Source organism: Peromyscus maniculatus, chromosome 14 (genome assembly GCF_049852395.1).
Source record: "Peromyscus maniculatus bairdii isolate BWxNUB_F1_BW_parent chromosome 14, HU_Pman_BW_mat_3.1, whole genome shotgun sequence".
Classification (NCBI taxonomy): domain Eukaryota; kingdom Metazoa; phylum Chordata; class Mammalia; order Rodentia; family Cricetidae; genus Peromyscus; species Peromyscus maniculatus.
The window spans coordinates 89,824,449-89,850,320 of record NC_134865.1 but is presented as its reverse complement, the minus strand read 5'-3'; the positions used below and the strand labels follow the sequence as shown (position 1 = coordinate 89,850,320).

Here is a 25,872-nt window from a genome sequence, read left to right as displayed (position 1 = left end):
ACCAAGAGTCTATTACAGAATGAAGAAAAAAAATGGCTTTATTTCCTCTTTCAAAACTTGTGTCCATTGTCTGTGCTTTATTACATCATTTCGCTCCTTCCCTGTCCTCCTTTCAGCCCCTCCCATCTCTCCAACCCTACCTACTTCTCTCAAATTCATGGCCTCTTTTTCTTTGTTTCTCTCTGTCTCTGTCTCTGTCTCTGTCTCTGTCTCTGTCTCTCTCTCTCTCTCTCTCTCTCACACACACACACACACACACACACATACACACTGCCTAATACATAAATACTACCTGGTGAGTGTGTTTAGTGTTGCTTGTAGTATATGGTTTCAGGACTAACCACTTGATATTGGATAACCAATTTAGAGGCTCATTCCTGGGGTGTAAGCAGAAGTTTCTTGTCCCGACTCTTTGTTCCTAAATACCTGGCAACTGCTTCCCAAATTACCACAGAGGCTTATATTAATTATAAATACTTAGTTGATTGCTCAGGCTTGTTACTAGCTAACTCCTACACTTAAATTAACCTATAATTGTTGTCTATGTTTAGCCACATGGCTTGGTACCTTTTCTCGGTACAGCATTCTCATCTTGCTTCTCTGTGTTTGTCCAATTCTCTGACTCCACCCTTCCTCTTCCCAGAATTCTCCTAACGACTCTCATGCTCAATCTCTTCCTGCCCAGCTATCAGCCAATCAGCTTTTTATTAGAAAATGAGAGTACTACATATCCATAGTGTGGAAAGGCTTGTTCCGCAGCACTAGGGGAAATTATTTCTCCTGCTCTTGGCATTGCCTGGCTGCCTGCAGTTCTCTGACTGTGTGGGGGGCTCTGTAGTTCCCACCTCCGGGTAAGCATGCCCGTGGGTGCGATCCTTCTACAGGTCTTGCTTGGGCAGCTGTGTTGTTGAGCTATCGTGAAAAAGGACATGATTGGTCCTAGGTATGGTAGAGGCGAAGGTTTACTGTAGATAAAAGGGAGAGCATAGCCAGAGGCAGGGACATCTGGGAGAGTCCAAACTGGACATGACCGGATTAAGGCAGGTCATGTGAGGAGAATGGGAAGGGAGATGGGAGAACCAGAGCAAGAGGCCAGGAAGGTAAAGGGTAGATGAAAAGGCCCCCCAAAGGACTGGCATAGCAGAATGCCTGGATTACACAGGCGAGGGCAGGCGGGGGGAGTCCAGACCCTGGGCTGGAGAAGTTTAGGGGGTGAGGCCTGTGACAGGTAGAGACTGAGGGATGCTGAAAGAACATGGCAGCCAGCATCCACTCTGATATGTTAAATCTGCACCTTTTGTCTGGGGTTTGATACCTAACATCAAGTATTTAGAGTAAGTATTTAGATTTCAGGTAGGAAGCATGTTTGTTTAGTAGAGTGTAGTAGTAGTAGGTAGGTAAGTTATCCTCTAAGATCCATGGCCTCCCTAACCCCAGCTAGCTGGCTAAGTTTTTAGTACCAGCATAATTTCCCTCCTTTCGAGTGTGCCTTAATCAAATTAGATGGCTGTTGGTCATTGCCAAGACATGAGTGCCACTATTATACCCTTAGGGAAGTCTTGCCATGCGGGTCCTTGCTATGGAAACTCCGTATTTTAACCCCCAGCTTCAGAATCTCACCTTAGTGCCATTGGTGCTGTCTCTTGAAGGCCACGGCTCTGGCTTTTAGGAACCTCTGGTAACAGCCACTCTGAGTACAGGCCTGCAAAAGAAGTGCTATGAAAATCAGCCAGTAAACTCTGCCCATGTGTTCTCAATGTGTGCATCCTGATACCTCCACCGCTGCAGTGGTGACATTCCAGAATACATTTGGGCTGGATTTTGAATGGACTTTGAAAGAATTCCAATATTTCCAGTATACCTTGTCTTTGTTCAAACCTGACCTATGAAAGCTCAATTTTAGTTCATGTGTATTTGCTGATGATTATCATTATTTCAGAAGCATTAATTCTACTACATATCCTCTGCTTTTCCTGGAAGCCAGAGTTCTGTAACTTTCATGTAAATTGTGTGACTTATTTTTTAAAGGTATAAATTAAGTAATTCAGACAGTAAATATATTTACTAGAAATTACAGATCCTGGACTAGGTTTGGGTACTTGAATTATTCATAAACAACAGAATTTCTAACTGAAGATCAGCAGGCCATGTGCTGGGAGCCACATCTGTTTTTCCCATAGCTTCCTCAGGTTGGTCCCAAGTCAGCTGTCTCCTCCATGCCCTCTCATGATCAATGGCGAGACGGGTTGACAGGGACACTGCAGGCGCCTCAGTGAGCACCAATTAGTCTGCTGTGTAATAAAGTGAAATAGATTTTACACTGGGTGTCTCGAGACCCAGGTCCTAGTTAGACCCAGCCCTGCCAGGCAACCGTGACCTTGGGCAATCATAGACTCTTTGGGTCCATAAAAAGAACCTAGAGGGGCTAAGCTTGTTCCAAAATTGCTACTCCGCTAGGTGAGCCAGACTGCCCTTGACTCACATGCCCTAGCCAATTAGACCATAGTGTTTGCCCTGGGAAAAATTTCATTTCATTTTAGTTCTGAGCTGTACTAATAAGTCTCTCACCTCCAAACCATCCCATCTCATCCAGCAAGAAAGGGAGGGGTAGCTAACTCCTTGGGAGAGTGTAAAAAATGCCCTCCATGAGCAACTGTACCACAGATTCAGAAGTTCTCCCACATGAGAATCTTACTGTAACACTGTGGTAGTCGGGGGGAACAACAGAATATTCTTCAGTGTTCTTGAGGGCAGCAGGGCAAGACTTTGCTTTAAACAAAAATCTGCACTTCCTACTTCTGGGTCACTTCCCACAGCTCCAAGGAGGCATGGTGGCCTTGGGTACTTGGAAGTCAACCTTGGGAAGCAATAGCATGCATCTGTTTGCTTTCCCACCCCTCTGGTTAATGCTGTTGTGTTTTAGAGTCTTCAAATCAGAAGAGAGTGTTAACAGTCTGTTTAATTTTCCCAGGCAGGAGATTAGCCAAAAATTAACCTAGCAGCAATGATAAAACCCACTGTGTCATTATGCAATTTTTGCCTTTCATAGATCATAAACACCCCAATTGAGGGTAATTTACTGTCCCTGGGGAACCTCAAGCCATCAAATGATGCTTCTGATCAAGGCTAAAAACCAGTTTATAGGCAGCTCCCTTCCACAGCAGAGCCCCTACCTGCCATTAACTCTTTTCTTTTTTAATTTATTATTTATTTAGTATGTGTATTTATTAGGTAGTATTTATTATTATTTAGTGTATGTGCCTCAATGTGGAAGCCAGAATTTGATGCTAAGTATCGTCTCCAGTTGCTTGCCATCTTAATTTTTTGAGATTGAACAAGGGGCTTACTAACTCATCTAGCTGGCTTGCCAGCTAGCCCCAGGATTCCTTCAGTTTCCATCCCCCCAGTGTTGACAGTACAGGTGGTGTGCACCAGCACCGAGACCCTCGTGTGGCTGCTGAGGACCAAACTTGGGGCCTCCTGTTTGTACAGTGAGCACCTTGTGACCTGAACCCATCCCTAGCCCTGTCACTCTGCATGGGAAAAACCAGGCCCGGCACAGCAGATGCACACCCTGGCTCCTAAACGGAGGTGTGCAAATGCCTCACGGTCTGCGTGGGTGCACCAGTGAGATACGGAGCTAACCAGAGTGCGTTACAGAGCACTCACTGTAAAGCAGATACATACTGACTAAATCTTTAACCAGATGAAAACTTCGTTGTACCCAAAAGTGACACCTGAGAAGTCCATGCTTAATGTTGGCCTTTCTCCTAAACTGTCCTTGAAAACCTAGAGAAAGGTTATCAGTGATACACTCTAGGGATCAGAACCATTGGTTAGTGTTTGGCTTTCAACAGAAATCACACTACCACACTAAGGAGATCTAGAGAAGAAATGGGCCAGGAGCCTGCCAAGGTGTAACCCATGGGCAAAACTGACTTTAAAGGGTTATAAACAACAAGAACATCTAAGAGATGGAGAGATCCACAGAGCTGATACCATCAGATCCTTATACAACAAACATTGACCAGTTTCTGCTCTAGAGTGATTTCTTACTGAGGTCAAACTACTGTCTACAAACACAATGTCTTCATTTTCGATACTAGAACCAGAAGTATTTTGGTTTGACATTTTTTTTTAATTGTTGGAGTTATTACATGGACATAATGAGATATATTTGGGATGTGACTCCAGCACCTAATCATGAAATCTATGTATGTACCACATACATCTGACACACCTAGACTGATGGTGATCTTGCACATGTTTTATTGTACCTGTACTTGGACCATGGCCCATCACAGGGGTCGGGGATGGGATTTGCTTTGTGAGATCCTGTTAGTTCTCAAAAAGATGTATATTTGAGGTTTGCAGCTTGCTTCCAAAAGTAAATTAGCTGTGATGATGGTGGTTTGGAGTCTCGTGGACCTGTTAGTACGTACACAAATGCACACACTACACATAGCAAAGTTAATTTGAGTTTCACCGCAGTTCTTCATATGGCCATGGTGAGCTCTTCCAAGCTCTCAATTAGTTTAGCCTTCCTCTTTCACATGATGGCACCATCTGTGATCTTATTGGCTACTTGTGTATTTCCTTGGAGAAAAGGCTATCCGATTCTGTGCTCATCATTTAGCAGGGCAGATCTTTGATCTTTTTGTGCCTATCACGTGGCAAGGATTTGGTGGGTACTGATAATCTGCTTGTCCCGGACATTGAGTATCAGCAGCACCCTGTGCTGTATGGTCCTTTCTGACTTCCTCCCATTTGTCTCCAGGGTGACATTTGCATCTCATCTTTGAAGAACAATCTCTTCCTGTATTTTGCCTGTCTTCTGACTAAGCAGATCTTTGTCCTTTACATATACCTGTCACATTGTGGGTATTTGATGCATAGAATAATGACTGACAGTATACTTAAAATATTGTTCTCACAATACCTATTATTAGGAAGTAATATTTGTGAAAGCAGAAATCTAATTTGTCTTGGAAATAACTAGATGCCTTGTACTTGGAAGGCTCTCTGACAACCTGGCATAGTAGATGTGTTCAGTTGCTATTTAAAAGAGGACAGCACAAAGAAGACAAAGGAATGACCAAAAAGATTCCATGAGCATGGTATCACCCGGAAACTGCATGCCAGTGTGAACATGTGATGTCTGTCCCTTGGCCTATAAAATGAGAGCTCGGGCCACGGTGATCGTTAGCTGGCCTGGTGTCCTTGCCTGGCTCCCTTGCAGCATTTGGCCTGTGGTCCATCCACTTGTAAGTGTTTCAGGATTCTAACAGGGATATCAATACTTGTCATTCAAAATCAGTCTTTTTATCTTAAACGGCTCAGTGAGGAGTGGGCTGCTGGACGAAGGGCTCTTTTTCCTCCTGGAAAAGAATGGACAAAGCAAAAACAAACTGAAACCAGACCCCGTGAGTGACGTCACCTTCCAGCTTCACCAAGGCTGTCTCTAAAGTGGGTGGCTGGCAACCCTGTCTCCAGCTTCGACGTTTAACACTTGCCGTGTGTTTTACTGTAATTGGAAGATCACTTTTCAGTGGAAACAACATTTGAATTGGTTCACTACTCTAACCAGTCCTTGGGATTCTTCATTCATATCCAGATAATTAAAGCTTGAATGATATAAGGAAATTATCAATTTTTTTTTATCATCTTTACACATTAAAGCAAATTGTCTCAAAACTTCTTCCAAACTCGTGAGTGGATGAGAGGCACTTTCAATGCCATTTGCATATGATGGTTACTCTGTAAGGCACAATTATAAAAAGGCCAACAGCACAAATACTGCCACATGACAGCATTTTGAGTACCTCTGCTCATTTTTTTTTAATTGTTGGAAACAGGTGCTAAATGTCGCACACTCGTTTCTTTCGAATGTGCTGAATTTCCAAAGTTAATAAACTGAGTAAAAATACCCTTTCACCTGCAAGTTAGTGAGATGGGTGGTAAATTGTTTTCTCTCACGGGTTATATAGCGTGCTGTCTTTAGATTAATAGCAACACAGGCTTGGCATGACATTGATAGTTATAACGTTTTTGGTAATCAGAATGTTTCATCAGTCAGTGTTGATCATGTAGGTCTATAGTCCCAGCTACTTGGGAGGCTGAGGCAGGAAAATCACAAGTTCAAAGGCCAGCTTGGGCAACTTAGTGAAACTTGTTACTAAGGAAAAAGTAAAAAGAGGGTTGGAGACATGAGTCAGTGGTAGAGTGCCTGTCTAGGTGCACGAAGCTGAGTTCAATCCCAAGCACCTCAAAAAATAAGTGTTTTACAGACTTAATCAAGAAGAATCCAGAATGTTCATTAATATTGAAGAGTCGATGAAGGTGAGATGATGTTCATTGCTGTAGCTACACTCCAAACTCCTTATGTGAATTTTCACTCCACACAGCTCAGGCCATCTAAGCAGAACATTGAGAAGTTGCTGTATCCATGGATTTAATTCCTGACTGTCTCTGTCTGTCTCTCACGTGAACTGAAGAACTCTGAATCTGGTTGATCCTCATTGTTGGTTCCTAGCATAAAAAAGAACATAAGTCAGGCAAAAGCTATAGAAAACAATCAACTAAATATATATTTCAATAGCTTAGTTTTAGAAATATAAGTAACTATTAATATATTGTTACTATATTTAATATGTTAATAGCATGTTACTTTTAAAATAAAGTAACTAATGTATTATTTAATGATATAGTATTCATAAGTCTGTATTTTAATATTTTGGCAAATAAAATATTCCTCTCATTGCATAGTAATATAGTTCAGTATGGACACAGAATTTGTGTGTGTGTGTGTGTGTGTGTGTGTGTGTGTGTGTGTGTGCATGTGCATGTTTTATCCTATCCTTTCAAGAACAGTGTTTTCCTGAGTTCACATGAAAATGCTTTGAAAATAATAACACTCTATAAGAAAAATAATAACAATGTCTGGTATAAGTTCAATCCCAGAAGGTTGATGAAAGCCACCATTTGCTGATTGTCAGAGCAGCATTGTAAGACGAGTGGTATCACTGTCACTGGTTCACAGATGAAGAGACAGACAGTGGTGTCCCCTGTCCATCCCTTTCTCAGGAAAGCTGGGACTGCCTGGGAATCCCTAGACCCAGCCTTCTGGCTCAGAGTGTTACCAGAATCAAGGGATGGAATGGCACCTTCCCACTCTCATGGTCGCCAGGGTTCTCCTGAGGTTCTGTGTTGTGGCCCCTGTAGGTACATCAAGATTGGGGACAAAGAATGCGAATTTAACAAGAACTTTCGTCTCATCCTACACACAAAACTGGCAAACCCGCACTACAAGCCAGAACTGCAGGCCCAGACCACCCTCCTCAATTTCACAGTCACAGAAGACGGTCTTGAAGCCCAGCTGCTGGCAGAGGTGGTCAGTGTTGAAAGGCCAGATTTGGAGAAACTGAAGGTAAACATTACTGCGTCATCCCCAGAACTGACTCACCACTCCCTCTGCACAGATGACAGTGCCAGATGCTGGCATGTGAAGTGGGATCTGTGACTGAGGCAAGTATAGACACATGTGAAAAGTTAATGTGAAATTCCTCCTTAGAAATGCCAGGTCATTAGAGCTGGGCCGCATGTGGAGACGGCCTTGCTCCCAGCCTGTCAAAGTTAGCTTCAGCTGTCATCTCACACAAACCCTGTGCCTTTTCCTTGATTGCTCGCTGACAGAAGAGGGTTCAGCCCACTGGACCAGCCCAGAAAGACTCTATTGGAAAAAAACTGGTGTTTTCCCTTTGCCAGTGGTTAGAGGTGGGGTCCCATATCCGCTTCCCTCTCCCAGTGCTAGGATCCTGACTGGCTTGATCCTGTTCAGGTCTTGTGTGTGCTGCCATACTCTCTGTGAGTTCATATGGGCATCAGTCCTGTTGTGTCTGGAAGACACTGTTTCCTGGAGTCATCCACCATCTCTAGCTCTTACGATCTCTCTGCTTCCTCTTCCACATAGTTCCTTGAGCGCTTTGATGAAGACATTCCATTTGAGACAGTGCTCCAAAGACTCTCACTCTCTGCACACGTTTTGGGGGTCTGTCTTAGTTTCTGTCCACTGCAAGAAGCAGTCTCTCTGGTGATGGCTGAATAAGGCACTACCTGACCAATCTCTGAGGTTTTTGTTTGTCACCCTAAGTTTTTCATTTCCAATTTCATTTCTGTTTGGATTTTGTTTATTGATTCTATTTCTTTGTTAAATTCATGCCCTAAATGTTTTCATTATTTCATTCAACTGTTTGTGTTTTCAGACTTCATTAAGGCTATTATTCAAATCCCTGTTAAGGTTCCTAAACATATTCATAATTCCTGTTTTGAAGTCTTTGTCTTGTGTTTGAGCTATATTGAATTTCTCAGGCTCTACTATAATGAAGTTACTGGATTCTGGTGGAAGCATATGGGTTTGGCTGTGGTTTTATGCTGGGACCCAGGCATTTGGAATAATGATGTTGGAGGTGTTTCTTGGCATTGATGTCTGATCTTGCCTCTGTTGGGTGTGTGTTCTGTTCTTTGGTTGATGTTGTCCTTTCTGGGTCCTAGGTGAGTGTTGTGGCTATGGGTGTCCCCTGGTTGGGAGTGCTTCTGTGTCCCCGCCCAGTATGGTCACTGGTGTCCCTGGCAGAAAGTATTTTGGTAGACTGGCAGCTGACACAAAGCCATACCTGAGTCTTATTCTGAGATTTGCATAGTCTTTTCACACCAAACCTTTTGCCTGTTAGTGTGCCTCTGTTTCTCTGGGTAGACAATCTTGTCTGTGGGGTGATATTGGACTATTTGTATCAGAGCCATAGGCTCCAGTTTCCTCCAGTATTCCTTTTTTTCCCTCTTATTTCAGATTTTCCCCCAAAACAAACACACACACACACACACACACACACACACACACACACACACACACACACACACACACCTCCTTTCTTGAATAAAACCTGCATCTTGTAGCTTTCTCACCTGTGATCCATTTGCTGGATCTAGTTGATCCAGTTCTGAAGGATATGCATTCAATAATGTCGTGATTACATTTCAGGGTGGTATTAGTAGGCCTAAGTCACTGGTCTTTGACCATTGAAGGATGTCCTCTGCCTTTTCAAACTCTTTCTATATGAGCCTGGAAGTCTTAAAGTGGTTGTTTTCTCATTACACTTTTCCTAGGTTAATTTAGCTCTGGTAAAGTTCCCCTGGAGATTTTGACAAGGAGTTAGGATCTGGGCATAGGACCTGTCTAAATGATTACAGTTCCCTCAAGTTTACTTTTGTCCAAGGCAACAGTGGCTGATTCTTTAGTCTTTCCTGTGAGAACATGGCCTGCCTCCCAGTGGGAAAGTGGCAACATGGAAGGCGGCCCGTGCCTGGGTGCACAGGAGGTTTTTGAGTCTCCTGCGATGGCCAGTCATAGCTTAAGCGTTCTGATAGTGATTCTCTGTACTTGCCTGCATTTTGTTCTGGAGACAATTGGCCCAGGACCTCTGTTCTTGGTGAAAGATGGTTGCATAACCTAATTGTAAGGTCTTCCTCACAATGGATCTTCCAGGCTGTTTAAACATCAGCACATAAGCCAGAAATTTATGTTGTTTTTTTACACAGACTCTTCCTAGAGGTTCTTGACCTGCTAAACCTTAGATTCTAATCAAATGTTACCATACCTTCTGAATTTTTTAAAGAATTTTCCACAGTTGTGGTAGGTCTGGTTTTACCATTGTGTTTTTTATCATGCTTGTACTGACTTCTGTGACTCTGTGATTATGAGAACTGTCCTGAACAAAACAGGCACTTAACCACCACTCCTAACATTTCCTCTTAGCTGGCACTGACCAAGCACCAAAATGACTTTAAGATAGAGCTGACACAGCTTGAGAACGATCTTCTCCTGCGCCTCTCTGCTGCAGAGGGGAGCTTCCTGGACGACACTGACCTGGTAGAGCGCCTGGAGACCACCAAGGCCACCGCAGCAGAGATAGAGCACAAGGTAAGGGCAGTAGTTGCTCTGCTGGAATAAAATGGATCACAGTAGTCAACACAAAAACACAGCTCTCGACTCAAAGGCAGTAAGAGATAGTTTATTCTGGAGCCAACTATGAGTGACTATGGCCTAGGAACACAGATTCAGGTTATGCCAAATACTATATAACCAGTGTGGTAACAGATTCATGATGTTTTTATAATAGCATAGAAAAAATTATAAATTAAGACACTTATATTATCTTGGTAGAAGCATTATGTGGATGGGTTATAACAAAACAGGAATAACTCTACTATAGGCCTCATGGTATCCAGTGGCATTCCTGGTTTGGGAGGTGGTAGAAGCTACTAGCTTACTAAGAATCATTTTAGGGGCTGGAGAGATGGCTCAGTGGTTAAGAGCACTGGTTTCTCTTCCAGAGGTCCTGAGTTCAATTCCCAGCAACCACATGGTGACTCACAACTATCTGTAATGAGATCTGGCACGCAGGCAGAACACTGTATACATAATAAATAAATAAATCTCTAAAAAAAATCATTTGAAAGGTTTTTGATAGCCACAAGGATATTAGGTCAGAGAAGGTGTATGGCTCTCAAGAGACTAAAAATAACAAAAAATAAATTGGTTCTGGTCTGCAGCATTTTAACTCTCCCTAATCAGGAAGTTCCATCATTGGGCCTTGTAGAATCTTAACATGGGTCTGACTCCTGCCACCACCAGCCTCTGGAAATTTCAGTTAATACAATTTAATCAGGTTTGGTAATTACTCTGAGAAGGCAGGTTTGTGGTATAACCTAGGCCATTTAACAAGCAGCCCTCAACACTTAGACTATCCATATCGGATTAAGAATAAAAATGTTTCAGTTTGCACTTCAAGTTCCACGCAGATCCAATCATGCAAACTATTTCTCCTGTGTGACCAGTGTTGGAGCCTCCTGGTTTATATGGTAGAAACTAGAGAACATGTAAAGTTCAGCTTCCGCAAATAATAATCCCAGGGTGTTGCCTTTTTAGAGAAATCTTTGGAGCTAAACTCCTGTTACGGGCCTGTGGTGGCAGGAAACAGCAGGGAATGGTCCCCTGTGAGTCTCAATGCTTCATTTACCCTGGGAAAATGACATTTTCCAAAAGCCAATAAAACATTTCTCTTGAACAGCTTCCTGGTAGCGGAGCAGCTCGGATCACAATGGGCCTTGTGTGTTGTGTGCACTTTGGACTTTCACAAGTAGCCACTAAATGTTAACACTGAATAGTTTGGAAAGATTTAGACTGTTATTTGCTTTGTGGAGTATCCTCATTAAGACATCATCCACTAATTACCCAGCCAAAGCTGTGTTGCCATACATCCAATGTATGTGCCTTAAATTAAGCAAAGAAATAGAATCCCAAATTACTCCATCCTTTAAGTGAGTGGTTTCTAGGTGGCTCCTAAGATAGTAAAGATTAGGGCAATTAAGTAAATTAAGTCTTAGCTTTGAGGTTAACTTCTAATTGTCTCTTGAAATGTTGCTTCCTGTCTTCTTAGTATATCACCATGAAGTCGCTTCCCTCTCTGCCATGTATTTCATTTCCCTTCATTCGCAGATGTTATGAGTCAAGACCATGGGAGTGTTTAGAGGAAAACATTGTTATCACTTAAAGCTGCAGGGCCAGCATGTATTCTTAGAGAAAAAGGAAATAGGCTCTTGTTTGATTTTAGAAATGGGTGTTTTTTGACCCTTCAATAAAAATGAATATAGTTAGTTGATACGTGTGTGTGTGTGTGTGTGTGTGTGTGTGTGTGTGTGTGTGTGTGTGTGTATTCATGTCTCGGAAAAAGTGCCCATAGGTTAACAAGTAAGAACAAATGATAACGTTGGGTATATGGCTATCTGGCGCTGTTGGAATTCAACAACTGAGCCCTCATACAGAGGAATATTTAGGAAGTGTGGCTATTGTGTGTGCTATTGACCTTGGCTGCATTTGTAGACCTTTTACCTAATAAAATCATTGGCATTGAGTTGACCCAGCAGGCTTTTAAGAGGCATCCCTGGGAGGTGATAGAGCTGGGTTATTAAGACCTGAACTAGAGAGGGGAGGCAGAAAGATGACATTATTCAGCAGCGGATACTGCAGACATGAAACCATGAAGTGATGGAAATCTGACTGCGAGGAGTCGCTAGAGCCATGTCCCCTCTCGCCGGAACGCAGTTCACGAAGGAAAGTTATCTAAAAATAGGGATTTAAGAATTTCTTTTAAAGTAATTCTTATTTTTTGGGTGTGTGTGTGTGTGTGTGTGTGTGTGTGGGTGGGTGTGTGTGTGTGATATACACACATGAATTGGGCTCCCATGTAACACAGTGTATGGAGGTCAGAAGACAACTCTCCAAAGTTGGTTTTCTGCCCCCACATGAAATCCCAGCTCTAACAGAGGCCCCTGGACTCGTGCGGCTGGCGAGCACTTTTACCCGCAGTCATCTCTCTGGCCTGGATTTGGTCATCTCATCAAACCTCAAGTCCTTAGATGTCAGGCATGTTGTGAGTTTTGCTGGTAATCCTTCCTTTGCTTGCTTTGTTCTTCTGAGTAGGGGTCTCACTCCACCGCAGGCTGTTCTTGAACACTGTGGCATTGCAGACCAGACTCAAACTTAGAGCAATGCTCCTGGCTCGGCTTCCCAAGTCCTGGGATTACAAACAGGATCACAACATCAGGGTCGACTCGTTATAGTTGCTCATCTCAGATACTCCTAAGAGTCCTTCCTCCGCTGGAATTTGTTTAGAAAACATGAAGAGAAGTGACTGCTGTCATTGATCCCACTGCAGGTGATACAAGCCAGAGAAAATGAAAGAAAAATCAACGAGACCCGAGAGTGCTACAGGCCAGTGGCAGCGAGAGCCTCTCTTCTGTACTTTGTTATTAACGACCTCAGGAAGATCAACCCCATCTATCAGTTCTCTTTAAAGGTAATGCTGAACAGGCGAAGGAAAAGCCACAGCCTGAGAAGGCCTGTCCTCCTTTTTCTGGACATTAGGGATTTATTGCTGAGCATTCCTGGTAGATAGGAAGAAAGAGTGGGGCAGGCCATGTTGCTACTGTAAGCCACTATTACACACATCAGATACCATAAGACAGCCCAAGAAAAGTGTTTTCCTCATCAAAAAAGGTAACATTTTTAGATTTCAAACAAATCGCCCCAAAATTCAAATTTTGTGATTATAAGAGCCAGAATTTGAGCTTGTGCCTGTTTTGACTCCAAAGGCCAGGTTCTGTGTGCCCTGACATTCTATCTTTGGGAAGGGTCCTTTTATTCTTGCTGTCAGTTTTGAAACAAATACTCAGATCAATTGTCATGCAAGAGGCTTTTCCTTGAGTGCAGAGGTTGTTTTTTGTTTGTTTTGTTCTGTTTTAGTAAAAACATTAGAGTCAGGCAAAGGGCAGGCACATGGGACATTAAAAAAGAAAATAACCTGGTGGGGAGGTTACCAGGGAGCAGAGTGTGAGGAAGAGGAGGGAAGGAGAAGCTACTGAAATACACTTTGTTCAGACACCATAAGATAATAACCACATCCGCCATCATAGAGTTGCCTAAGTAAGAAAAGCCGCCACACAGCCATGTGCAATCATTGGGTAGCTTTATTTGAGTGGATTTTGTGTTACAAAAAAATTCTGGTTTGTATTTTTATACAGTAGAAGGGGAAAAAGAACTCCACAAGAAGTCCTCTGACCTCCTCTGCGGGTGGACATACAGATGTCCTCAATGAACACATAGGCTTATAAAAAAATACATGTAGTAATAAACAGGAGAAAGTTACTTTTCTAGGGGTACAGGCAAAGCCATCCAGAGGAAGGGGCATTTGAGCCAGTGCTTGAAGGAAGGGGAGAATCTGGCTGTCTAACACGTGTTGGGTAAACAGGGCAGTGTGAGGCACGAAAGGGCTGGGAATCCCAGGGTGTGAAGAAGTACCTCTGACCAGAGGGTGACAGTGAGGGGAGAGTTCCAGGAGACAGACCCCACGAGGAGGGCACCTGGGACTGCATCTTCTGGAGCTTCTCAGGCTGTTGAGGAACCTGGATGACATTCTCTGCTGCGAGAAGCCATGGGAAGCCATGGGAAGGCCTCAGCAGATGGCTGGTGGGATGGTGAAAGACTCAGAAGGGAACAGACAGTGGGTATGATTTGAATCTGCTACCTTAGGCCCGATGGGGTGTCAGTGAGTTGAGTGTAACTAGCATGCTCCTGCTAATGTGTGACTGGCATGCAAAAGCCTTGACAATCATAGTGTGCCTGGATTTTACAACAGCAACAGTGTATGAGGAGAATGAGAAAACTAACCCAGTAAGCCTAGGTTAACAAATGCCCATCCATTTGCAAGATGAAAAAGGTTTGAAGTTGGTGGCATACCTTAATACTACTATACATTTGAAATTGTTACTGTGGTAATATTTTACAGGCATTTTAACCATAATTTGAAAGTAATAAAATTGAAGATTATGTATGGAAGGAGAGAGGATGGTTTGGTTCAGTGGCTAAGAATGAAATGCAAATAGATTTTGTAGACTCATTTTAATAACAGTCCTGAACCAGGCATAGTGACAGACATCTATAATCACAGCACTTGAGAGGCAAGGGTCATAGGATTGACGTGAGTTCAAAGCCACCTTTGTTTACAAAGTAAGTTTCAGGCCAGCCAGGGTAAATAACAGAAAATTCTGTCCTGTTGAATGGGCATGCACACACACACACACACACACACACATACACACAGGTGCACGCACACACACATACAGAGGCTGATCATGACAGCAAACGTTGAAAGAGCACTTTCTGTATGGTACAAATTCAGACTACTTTAGCAACTCATAATAGCTTCACAGAAGTCCAACTTTGTTCTCTCTCGCCATAGATAAAGAATAAACTGTGCCCTGTGTATCTGAGGCTAGCCAGACATGCAAGCATCAGTTTACCCTCTGATAGTTGCATTAACCCTTCCAGGCTTTCAACACACTGTTCCACAGAGCCATTGAGCAGGCTGACAAGGTGGAGGATACTCAGGATCGCATCTGCATCCTCATAGAGAGCATCACCCACGCCACCTTCCTCTATGCCAGTCAAGCACTGTTTGAGAAGGACAAGCTCACATTTCTGTCCCAGATGACTTTTCAGGTGAGGACATCAGTCCGTTGAAGCTTCCCAGGAACCCCGGGTCAACACCTTGGTTTGCGGTTTGTTAAGCATTTTCTTCCTGCTAAAGAGAAACAAACTTTTGATGACAATGAACGTTAACATGTAATGGCTTTTGCCTTGGTGCTTTGGTTTAGGTAACTGACAACCATTACCCTAAGAAACATCAGTGATATGCTCTTTCATAGTCTCAGGTTGTATACACGAACTTTCTAGCTCCTACCAAAAATTTTCTTTGAGGTCAGGGTTATGAGTCCAAATCTGAGTTTCTCACAATCCTTTTAAAGACCTCACATGGGCTCATCTATGTTGTTGCTAACGACAGAAGTTGTACTCTAAGCTACATAGTGTCCCATTGTATAAAGTTAATGTTTTCCTAAACAAGTAAATTTTAAAAATGATTAATACATGCCACAACAAATTAATTAGCTTAATTTAACCATCCCATGATGTAACCATGTATCAAAACATCACATTCCACACATATCTATAATACATCAATTAAAATACAATTTAAAATTTTTTTGCTTCAAGGAATAAGTAAAAAAAGCTCCATCCAAGGCTCATGCTCCAATTTTCAGTGAGTCCTGCTTGTCATTTCTTCCTTTTTCACATAAACTTCTACAGAAGACTTTGCTTAAATGAAGGGGTCAATGATAAGGAAGGAAAATGACTCCAGGCTCTGATGAAAGAAGCATGCTATTAGGAGCTAGTCCAGAGGGTCAGGACGAAAGCACATTTCATATATGTTGTTTATTGCTGTAGGGTTGGAACTGGAAAAAATGAACCCTCACAAGTATTTTCTATTCATTGCTGGTTTGAGATCATATGCATAATCTAAGAGTCTTTATTCCAAATACAGAATAGACCCTGCTAGGGTTCTCATTAGTCATGCCTGTCTAATGGTGGCAGCTCCCTGTGTTGTGATTTTGATGGAAACCAATTCATCTTTTGCACATGTGTACTCTCTCAAGATTTTGTTGAGAAGGAACGAGATCGACCCCCTGGAGCTGGACTTCCTGCTTCGGTTTACAGTTGAGCACACTCACTCAAGTCCTGTTGATTTTCTGACCACTCAGTCCTGGAGCGCTGTCAAGGTACATGAGGAACTCGCTTTCTCGGCTCTTAAATCTTTTTTTTTTTCTTTCAAACAATAGATTTCTTAAATATAGAAAAACAATTCATAAAAAAGATGATCTAGAGGGGCTTGGAGAGATGGCTCAGCTCTTAAGAGGGCTGCTGCTCTTCCAGAGGGCCTGGGGTTCAAATCCCAGCCCCCACATGGCAGCTCACAACTGTCTGTAACTCCAGTTCTGGGAATCTGACACCTTCACACCAATGCACATAAAATAAATGAATTAAGAAAAGATGATATAGATATCCCTTACATTTTAGAAACACACTATATACTTTGTATCATTCAATTGGCTATTTTCTTATCCAAAGATAAAGGAGCTTTTGGCCTATTTATGGATGGGAAAGTTATCAGTAATTATGTAGAGTCTGTCATGACCTTTGATTAAAAAAAATCAAAGAATATAAAAGATTATTCTCTAATTTAGTTAAATATTGTTCCTTTGTTCTGCCTCTTTTTTAAATTATAGTTTTCTACCTTTTCCCAACAGTTCTTGAAATAGCACAGTATAGTAGTTTATTCTTACTGTAACGTGGTTAAGCTAGGGTTGGAGTGAGAGTTCAATTTGTAAAGTGTACTCACATAATGCAGATGTGGTAGCCATGCAGCTATAACCCCAGCACTGGAGAGGCAGAGACAGGAGGATCCCTGGAGCTTCCTGGCCTGTAGATATAGCAGAATTGGTAAGCTTCAGATTCATTGAGAGATCCTGCCTCAAAAAATAAGATTGGCTAGCAGGGTGATGGTGGCACACTCCTTTAATCCTAGCACCCAGGAGGCAGAAGCAGACAGATCTCTGAGTTTAAGGCCAGCCTGGTCTCCAGAATGACAGCCAAGGCTTTACAGAGGAATACGACCATACCCCCCGCCAAATAATTATGATAGTAATAGTAATAATGTAAAGAATAACTGAGGAAGACCCCCAACATCCACCTCTGGCTTCCACATGTGCATATGCACGCATACATGCTTGTATGTATATACACACGTATATATGCATACACACTTATGTATATGCAAGTACACCAATAATAGTGTTTAAGCACAGCTGAATTGATGACTTATATTTCAACCCCAGTCATCCTACTTTTTTTTTTTTTTTTTTTTGGACAAGGTTTCTCTGTTTAACATTCCTGGCTGTCCTGGAACTTCCTTTGTAGACCAAGCTGGCCTCAAACTCACAGAGATCTGCCTGCCTCTGCCTTCCAAGCCATGGCTGGACTTACTCTATTTTTCTGATAGAAGATCTTATTGCTGAGAGTCCTCATCTCCAAGGGCCTGAATAATGACCAACACACACTAGGTCTGTTAGAGGAAAATGCTCCATGCAATGAAAATAACTTGTACTTTATTTTTATAGTATATTTAGATCCTTTAGACTTTTAAAAATTGGTGTGCATATGTGTGTCTATGCATGGGCATTAATGCAGGAACGCAGATATTGGATCCCCTGGACCTCAGTTTCCAGGTGTTTGTAAGGGGCCAATGTGGATTCTGGGAACTGAGCTCAGGTATTCTGCTCAAGCAGTATACTCTTAACCACTGAGCCATCTATCCAGCCCCTAGACAGTAATTTTAGAAATTTGTATTTTCAATTCAATTATCACTTTAGAATTATGGATTTGTGGGCTAGAGAGATGGATCAGTGGTTAAGAGCACATACTGCTCTTCCTGAGGACCTGAGTTCAATTTCCAACACCCATATCAGGAGGCTTACAACTGCCTGTAACCGCAGCTCCAGGGGAATCTCACATCTCCAAGCTTTGTGTGCGCTTGCATTCATGTGCACATAACCCCCACAGACATAATTAAAATAGTAAGAATAAATCTTAAAAAAATAATTATGGATTCATAACGTGTTATAACTCAGGGTCTCAACACAAAACAGCACAAAATAGTGGGTTACGAAGACAGTACGAGAGTCGGTCAACCAGGAATAGGAAAGGAAAAAAAGCGCTTGCTAGAATTGCGGAGAAGGGAGGCAATGGAAGGGGCCAACCAGCAAGAGCGTCTAGCAAAGGAACAGAGTTACAGACACACAAGCCCAGTTAGGGAAGAGCTGGGAACGAAGCTGTGCTGCATCTGTCCTCATCATGGACACTCACACAGCGGTCCATCTCCTGCTGAGGCTTCTCATCCACCAAAGGCCAGAGACCTGGAGGTTGTCACTGAGCCTCCGCTCTAAGTAGGACAGGGAAGCATGCAGAAAACCTTCAGAGTAAGATGAGGGCTGCCCACAAGTCTGCTGGAGCTGTGAACCGTGTTCCTGGCGTTCCCACATGTTCCCACGTTGCATTGCAGGCAGTTGCCCTCATGGAAGAATTCCGAGGCCTAGACCGAGATGTGGAAGGATCTGCCAAGCAGTGGAGGAAATGGGTAGAATCGGAGTGCCCAGAAAAAGAAAAGTTACCACAAGAATGGAAGAAGAAAAGTTTAATACAGAAGCTAATTATTTTGAGAGCAGTGAGACCTGACAGGATGGCATATGCCCTGAGGTGAGCAATGGCCTTCTCAGCAACACGGATTAAATGGAAGGAACTTCATCCTAAGAATGAGGAGGAATTCTGCTAAGATTTCAATTCTATAATCAGTGTTACTGTTAAACGTTGCTAAACACTGAACAGTGACCTAGTCTGTGTGCAGACTTGGCACACCCTTCCAACGAGCTCGATTCTGAAGTGAGTTGGAGGGACAAGGACATGGTAGTGATGTTCATGGAAGGTCTGGGTATCAGCGGAGTGATGAGACCTGGAGCATGCATTGTCCGTTTCCATCATTTTTATTTACTAGCCGCCTGTTAGCTCTAAAGGTTTTGCATGTCAAACAAAAAGCAAATTCTCTTCATGGAGCTACCCATGGCCCTGAAACTTTACAGTCAGTACACTTTAAAAGCAGAAACCACAATCCACAGGGCAGTTTCGGTGGCCTTTTTCTCTGCCCTCCTGACGTCTAAATGGTAATACCCTGCTTAATTCACACCAGTCTTCTTTTAATTTGAATTCACCAACCAAAGCGTTCTCCACTTCATCCCCTGTGCCGTTTTTTCTTCCACAGTATCCATGTGCCTCACATTCTTTCTTTTGCTTTGTCTCGTTTGCAGAGGCCTCTGTGGAACCCTGCTTTACACGTTCATTCTGCTAGCAGTACTTGCTTTCTGCTAGGGCTGATGCTGCAGGAAAATAATCCCTGCTTAATTGCACTTCCCTGTTAGAAACACCCCAAAAAGCATTTGTATATTCATGAGAAGCCCAGCAGGCTGGAAAATTGCACTGTGGCAAATCTAATGAACTGTTAATAAGTAATGGAGGAATCTGGCAGGAGGTTTGGGGGCTACAAAGCCATATGTGGACAGCTGATGGTACTCAGAAGGGGACCCCAAAATGCAATGTAGGCTTTCGATTTTCAGTGTCCCAAGTTGAAGGCAGTTTCAGCAATACACTGCCTGCACAAATCTATTTGGATTCCTGTGGCTCTCCTAAAGACACCTCTTAACAGTAAACATAGTTTGTTTCTTTCCTGTGCCTAGCTTACCCAAGCAGTAGCGCTTTTCAAGTTCAAAATCAGTCATCTGATATTTTTGTTTTGTTTTCTTGAGAGGGGGCTGCTGTTGTTTTGTTTTTTATTTTTGCATGTTCTTTTCTTAAATAGAAATTTTGTAGAAGAGAAGCTAGGTGCAAAGTATGTGGAGAGGACTAGGTTGGATCTGGGGAAAGCATGTGAGGAAAGCAGCCCTGCCACCCCGGTGTTCTTCATCCTGTCTCCAGGTGTTGATGCCCTTAAAGACCTAGAGGTGCTTGGTGAGTAGCCAGGAGGCACGGCCTCCCCTCCCCTGCCTTTTGTCTGCAGCCCCTGCCCAGCCTTTCTGTTCAGTTATCTTTTTTTTTTTCTTTTTTCGTTTGTTGGAGATTGGGTGTGTGGAAAATGCACAACTAATAACACTGTAGTGTGGAGAAATGCTCCAACAGAACATTCATCTGGCTGGCATAATGCAAGGTTCTTTTGTGGTGTTTTCCACCTTTTGACGATATGAGGGCCAGAGGGCAATTTTCTCCATGCTCATGTAATCTTGTACCCCCTGTGACTAAATAATGGTCATTAGGGCAACTCTGTTCGATTGTGTGAGACATTGTCGCTTTGTGCTCCGGATTGCTATTCCCCACAGCCTGCTCCAGGAATACCAGGTTAATGTAGCTGTGACCTGCCTGGGCTCCATTTAAATGCAGCCTCACAAGGTGAGAGCTGGTACATTTACCCAATGAGCCAATCCCTTCAAAACGGATGCCATATCTACCACATGTTGCTCCTTTTTCTGAGGGAAAAGCTCCTACTCCTGCAGGAGTTTAGAAAGCTCACTAACAATGCTGCCATCTATCAAAATGTCAAAAGCTTCATTATCATAAAACCAAAGGAAACGACTTCCACAGGCTTTTCAAAATGCTTGTAGGGAGGCAGCTGGAGAGAACTCAAAATAATGCCAATGGAAACAATAGAGAGGTCATTAGGACTGCATAGGAAGGTGACCTATCAGGTGGCAGCTGTGGCCACAAATGTATGTCAGAGCGGAGAATTTCAGACTCTCCTCTCAAGTTAACATTTGCCTCTCTCCCCACCTCACCCCCATGTTGCATTCTCCACAGGCAAAAGACTTGGGTTTACAATTGACTCCGGAAAATTCCACAATGTGTCTCTAGGGCAAGGTCAGGAGCTGGTGGCAGAAATGGCACTGGAGAAAGCTGCCACTGGAGGGCACTGGGTCATCCTTCAGGTGAGTATGAGGCTTTCCTGGAAAGCCCTGGTGTGAACCCAAAGGATAGGCCATGCTCTGCTGCCCTGCCCAGCAGAGAGGGGCCCTTATTCTAGGGCAAGGCGATCTGCAGACCCTCTCACATTCACAAGGCCTCTAGGTGAGATGGGGATGAGCAAGTTAATAGAGATGGCCATCCTAATGTCATAGTGTGGAAAACTTCAAAATTGACAGAACATTGTATACATGAACATACGTGTAATATATGCAATACACACATATAATATATGAATTACGTATATTCTTCCACAACTCTACTTGTCCCCTAAATAGTCACGTAGCCTGTCTGTAAATTAAGAAATTAAGAGTAGACAATTCCTATAGTCCCTTCTAGAGCAGATACACATAGGTCTAAGATTCTATAACCCAGTGTCCTCCAACGTAATCTTCTTGGCTGACAATTTTAATAACCCCCAGAGACCCTGGAACACAGGCCAGCTCTGGGGGACCATGGATCTGAACTGGTCCCTCCAGCAAGCCCTGTTAGCTCTCAGTATGACTGGTAATGGATATTTGGTGTGTGATACAATCTGTCCAAAGGTTCTTGAGGCAACTTGTGGAATACCCTGTCTCCAGTCACTATGGCAAAGCTTGAGAGTCAGTGTTGCTCTCCATGTAGAGGTGAGGAAAATGAGTCTTGGAATAGCTCACAGAGATGGTATGGCACAGTATCAGGCTGACTGGCTTACATGACACATGCTTAATTCCTCACAGTTGGAGTGGCTATAAGTCTGAGATGAAGTCTTAGTTTCTTCTGAGTCCTCTGTCCCTAAAGTAGAGTGGCCATCTGAATAGGATTTTCCTCTGGGTTTCTGGGACCTAATCCTAGACACTGTTGTATTGGCCATATTTAGCCTTAATTACTGATAGGAATTCCAACCACGCCCCCTTGGTCGCGCATACCCAGCCGGACACTTAGTCATTTCTGCCTAGTCATTTCCGGGTCATATGTCCTGTGTGACCCATGACCCCATGGCTACATGGTTGCGAAAAGCACGCAGCACAACCACAACCACATGATCTATGTGCATGCGAGGAATAGCCACGTGGGCCTGTGTACGCAGGTGTGGCTTGGCCTTTAAAAGACAGCCCCCAGGTGCCCCCGCCCCTTCACACACTGTCCTTTCAGCAGGCCTGATCAAGTCGATCCTTTTCTCCTTGTCTTAATAAAACTCTCCTTAGTGGATTCTGTCACGTTTTGTGACTTTTCCTCTTAGGGTAAGACCTTTGAAAGAACTCTATATCTAAATCTGGCCACATTGTGAAGTTCAGTTCAAGCTTCAGCATATCTGTTCTGGAGGCTCACTGTTCATCCCAGAATGCCTCCTTGTCCAGTGTTTACCACTGGAGTGAAAGTGAATAATGACCACACTGGCACAGATCTTTTTGCACACAAATTTCAGAGAAAATTTCTACTACCCTTCCGTTTTGTATCTGACTTCCCATTTTTATAGCTGTTTTCATTTTTTGACTTTTTTTTCTGTTGGAAATAATTACATACATATAGGTATGATATTTCAATCACCATATCAGAACTTCTTCAGGGCCAGTCAGGAGGCTCAGTAAAAGTGCTTGCTGTAGAAAAGGTGACAATCTGATTTCAATACATACAACCCATTTTGGAAGGAAAAGAGTGAACTATTAATCATCTCTGACATACACACACATCACACACACGCACATACATGCACATACACTCACACATTCTAATAAATAACATTGGAAGATCAAATTTGCAATGCATGAAACTCAAAGCAAAAATAATTATGTTGAGAGAGAGAGTATGAGTCTTTGAGGAAGGGGAAATTTACTGACTGATGGGATTTAAGAAGCAGAGTATGTTAGGAATACACAGAGCATCTTACAAATGAGGGATGATGCTCTTTTTAGCTAGCCTTTCTTCCCTTCCATCTTTTGAGTCTATATGCTAATGAGGAGATTGAATAGAGGAGGTTTCCAGATGAAGTAAGGGATCAGATACATTTACGCCTGGTAGAGCCTATGCTTTATTAAGCTAACCCAGATATGTCTCAGCAGTTGGGTTTGAACTATAACAAAGCAAAGTTGTAGGCAACTCCGTCTCAGAAGTGATTGGTGGGTCACTGTTCAAAATAGGTCATGTGGACTGGGGGACTGGGCTTTACAAAGACAATGATTTTACAGGATTTAATGCAGTCAGTGCTCCAGTCTACCTGGATTTACTTTTCTTTCCCTGTATAAAAACAAAGGAGCAGAGCATGATGGTGTACACTGTGAGTTCAAGGCCAGAAACATGCCATGGCTCTCTGAGTTGTCAACATATTTATATACAGGAAAAAGTTCTCATGCTGTCGTGTCCTAAAACAGCTCAGGAGTCACGAGCTCTGCTGTCTTGCAGAATATCCATCTGGTAGCCAAGTGGCTGGGAACCTTGGAGAAACTCCTGGAAAAATTCAGCCAAGGGAGTCACAGAGATTACAGGGTGTTCATGAGTGCTGAGGCTGCACCTTCCCCGCACGAGCACATCATCCCTCAAGGCCTCCTGGAAAATTCCATTAAGATCACTAATGAGCCCCCCACAGGAATGCTGGCCAGCCTACATGCCGCACTGTGCAACTTCGACCAGGTAAGAAAGCAGATGCAGCTAGTCTGACAACAAGTTGGTGCCTTCTCAAGACAGCGCAGGGCTTTCATCAACTCATGTGTCTTTAGACTGGAGAAGTAAAATCTTTGGGTGTATGTGCACACATGTACATGCATGTCTATGTGTGCGTGCCCACATGTGCTCAAGGGCACTACTTTTTTCTCCCTCTTTTTAAATTGGTACATGTTGATTGTAAAGTAATGGGTTTCAAGCATGTACATAAAGTACACCGATCATACCCATCTCCTCATTAGTCTTTCTTGCACCCCCTCTTACTGATGTCCTTCCTCTTCCCAAATAGTCCCCTATTCTATTTTCATGTGTATTACTCTTTGGAAGAAATTTCACCTGTTGCTATTTTAATGACTGGTAATACATTGATGTTTCATCTAAAGTTAAGAAAATAAAGCATGACCTAGGTAACTTTGAGAACCTGCTTCTGGAATGTGTATCTAAGGAAGTGTAGTGTCTTGGCACAGAACGCGGAGCTATTGATGACAACAGTGATGGCATAGGTACAGTGTCAATGTGATACTGTCGACTTGGCTTTGATATTTCTAAGCTGAAAGCCACTACTTTTGGTTGATATCTACAATAAATGTTATAGTAGGTACTAGTCACTGCAATCAAATACCTGACAAGAAGCAACTGAGCAGGTAAGGCTTTATCTTGGCTCACAGTTTGAGGTGATACCATCCTTGGTGGTGGGGAAGGCATGGTGTGACTGGGGCTCCTTCCATTACCCTAGGAGCTTGCTGCTGGGACTCCTTGTAACATGGCAGGGCCATAAAGAAGAGAGAGGGAGGAATGGAGGAAGGGGGTAGGGAGGGAGGGAGCAAGGAGGGTAGGTGGCTGGGGGACCAGGCTGGGCTATAAAGGCCCACCCCCTAGCAGCCCACTTTCTCCAGCTGTGCTTCATCTTCCAAATGGTCCACAGCCTCCCAAAATGTCACCACCAAGCAAACAGGTACTAAACATAGGAGCCTGTGCAGTACATTTCATATTGAAACTATAGCATTCTTATTTGTATTTTTGTTTTCTTCCCAAATAATATTACATGCAAATTAATTTAATTATAATCATTTTCTTCACCCAAATTGCTACATCTTACTGGATCATAATCCAGTCTTTGAGTTTCTTTTACTGATATTGCCATGAGCTGCTATTCTTCTAATTTCTTGGAAATCTTTGATAAATAGCACTGTTATTAGAGTGGAATAAGCCCTAAGGAGGAATTACATATGATTTGGTGAAAATACTGAGTACTCTGTTAGGAATATTATTTTTCATAAAGCACACCAACATGCTTCACTTTTTTCTTATACTTTTTAGGGTCAATACCAAATTCAGTGAGGGAATTTTACTGTCTTAGAGTTTCTATTGCTGTGAAGAAACAGCCTGACCACGGCAACTTTTATAAAAGAAAACATTTAATTTGGGTGGCTTACATTTCAGGCTTAGTCCATTATAATCATTATGGCAGGACATGGTGGCAAGCAGGCAGATAATGGTGCTGGAGAATGAGCTGAAAGTTCTACATCTTGCAGGCTACAGGAATTGGTTTGAGATACTGAACAGCATCTTGAGCATAGGAGACCTCGAGCCCACCCCCACAGTGACTTCCTCCAACAAAGCCACACCTACTTCAACAAGGCCACACCTCCTAGTAGTGCCACTCCCTATGAGCTAGTGAAAAATTATACTCAAAGTACCACATGTACTGAATGGCTACCTCTCAAATAAAATGTTGATGGATATAGTTAATTCTTTACTTATGTAATTTATAGTCTGTTATAAATAAGACTGTAAACAGTAGGCACTCAAAAAAATCACGTTGAATCTTAAATATTTACAATGTGCTCATTCTATGCACTGTGGCAGGTGTCTTTTTATTATCTCACAATTTCTGGCCATTTATGAATGATTTTTAAGAATTTTCAAGTTCTTTCTAAAAATACACATATAACAGGAATTTTATACTTAAAAATTTATACATATGTTTATATTCTCTGAGAGACTTGTCCTTATATCTAACAATATTCCTTCCATGAAAAATTATGCTCCTGTTCAGTTATCCTTTAGCGTTTTGGTGAAAAGGATACAACTTTGGACGATCTTCCTAGGGAAGTACACAATTCCAAACTATGCTGATAGGGAAAGATTTCCTCAAAGCCTAT

General features: G+C 42.7%; 1 protein-coding gene across 7 annotated transcripts in view; it reads left to right on the top strand.

The window, feature by feature from the left end:
* Positions 1 to 25,872, top strand: part of Dnah11 (dynein axonemal heavy chain 11) — a 324,850-nt gene that overhangs the window by 271,700 nt on the left and 27,278 nt on the right. For all 7 annotated transcript variants that reach the window (XM_042261290.2, XM_076551573.1, XM_076551572.1 and 4 more), the window contains 9 exons: positions 7,222 to 7,426; positions 9,812 to 9,976; positions 12,774 to 12,914; positions 14,945 to 15,115; positions 16,108 to 16,230; positions 18,570 to 18,763; positions 19,917 to 20,065; positions 20,906 to 21,033; positions 23,450 to 23,677. In XM_042261290.2, the coding sequence (XP_042117224.1) occupies positions 7,222 to 7,426; positions 9,812 to 9,976; positions 12,774 to 12,914; positions 14,945 to 15,115; positions 16,108 to 16,230; positions 18,570 to 18,763; positions 19,917 to 20,065; positions 20,906 to 21,033; positions 23,450 to 23,677 (1,504 nt within the window). The remainder of the gene's footprint in view (positions 1 to 7,221; positions 7,427 to 9,811; positions 9,977 to 12,773; positions 12,915 to 14,944; positions 15,116 to 16,107; positions 16,231 to 18,569; positions 18,764 to 19,916; positions 20,066 to 20,905; positions 21,034 to 23,449; positions 23,678 to 25,872) is intronic.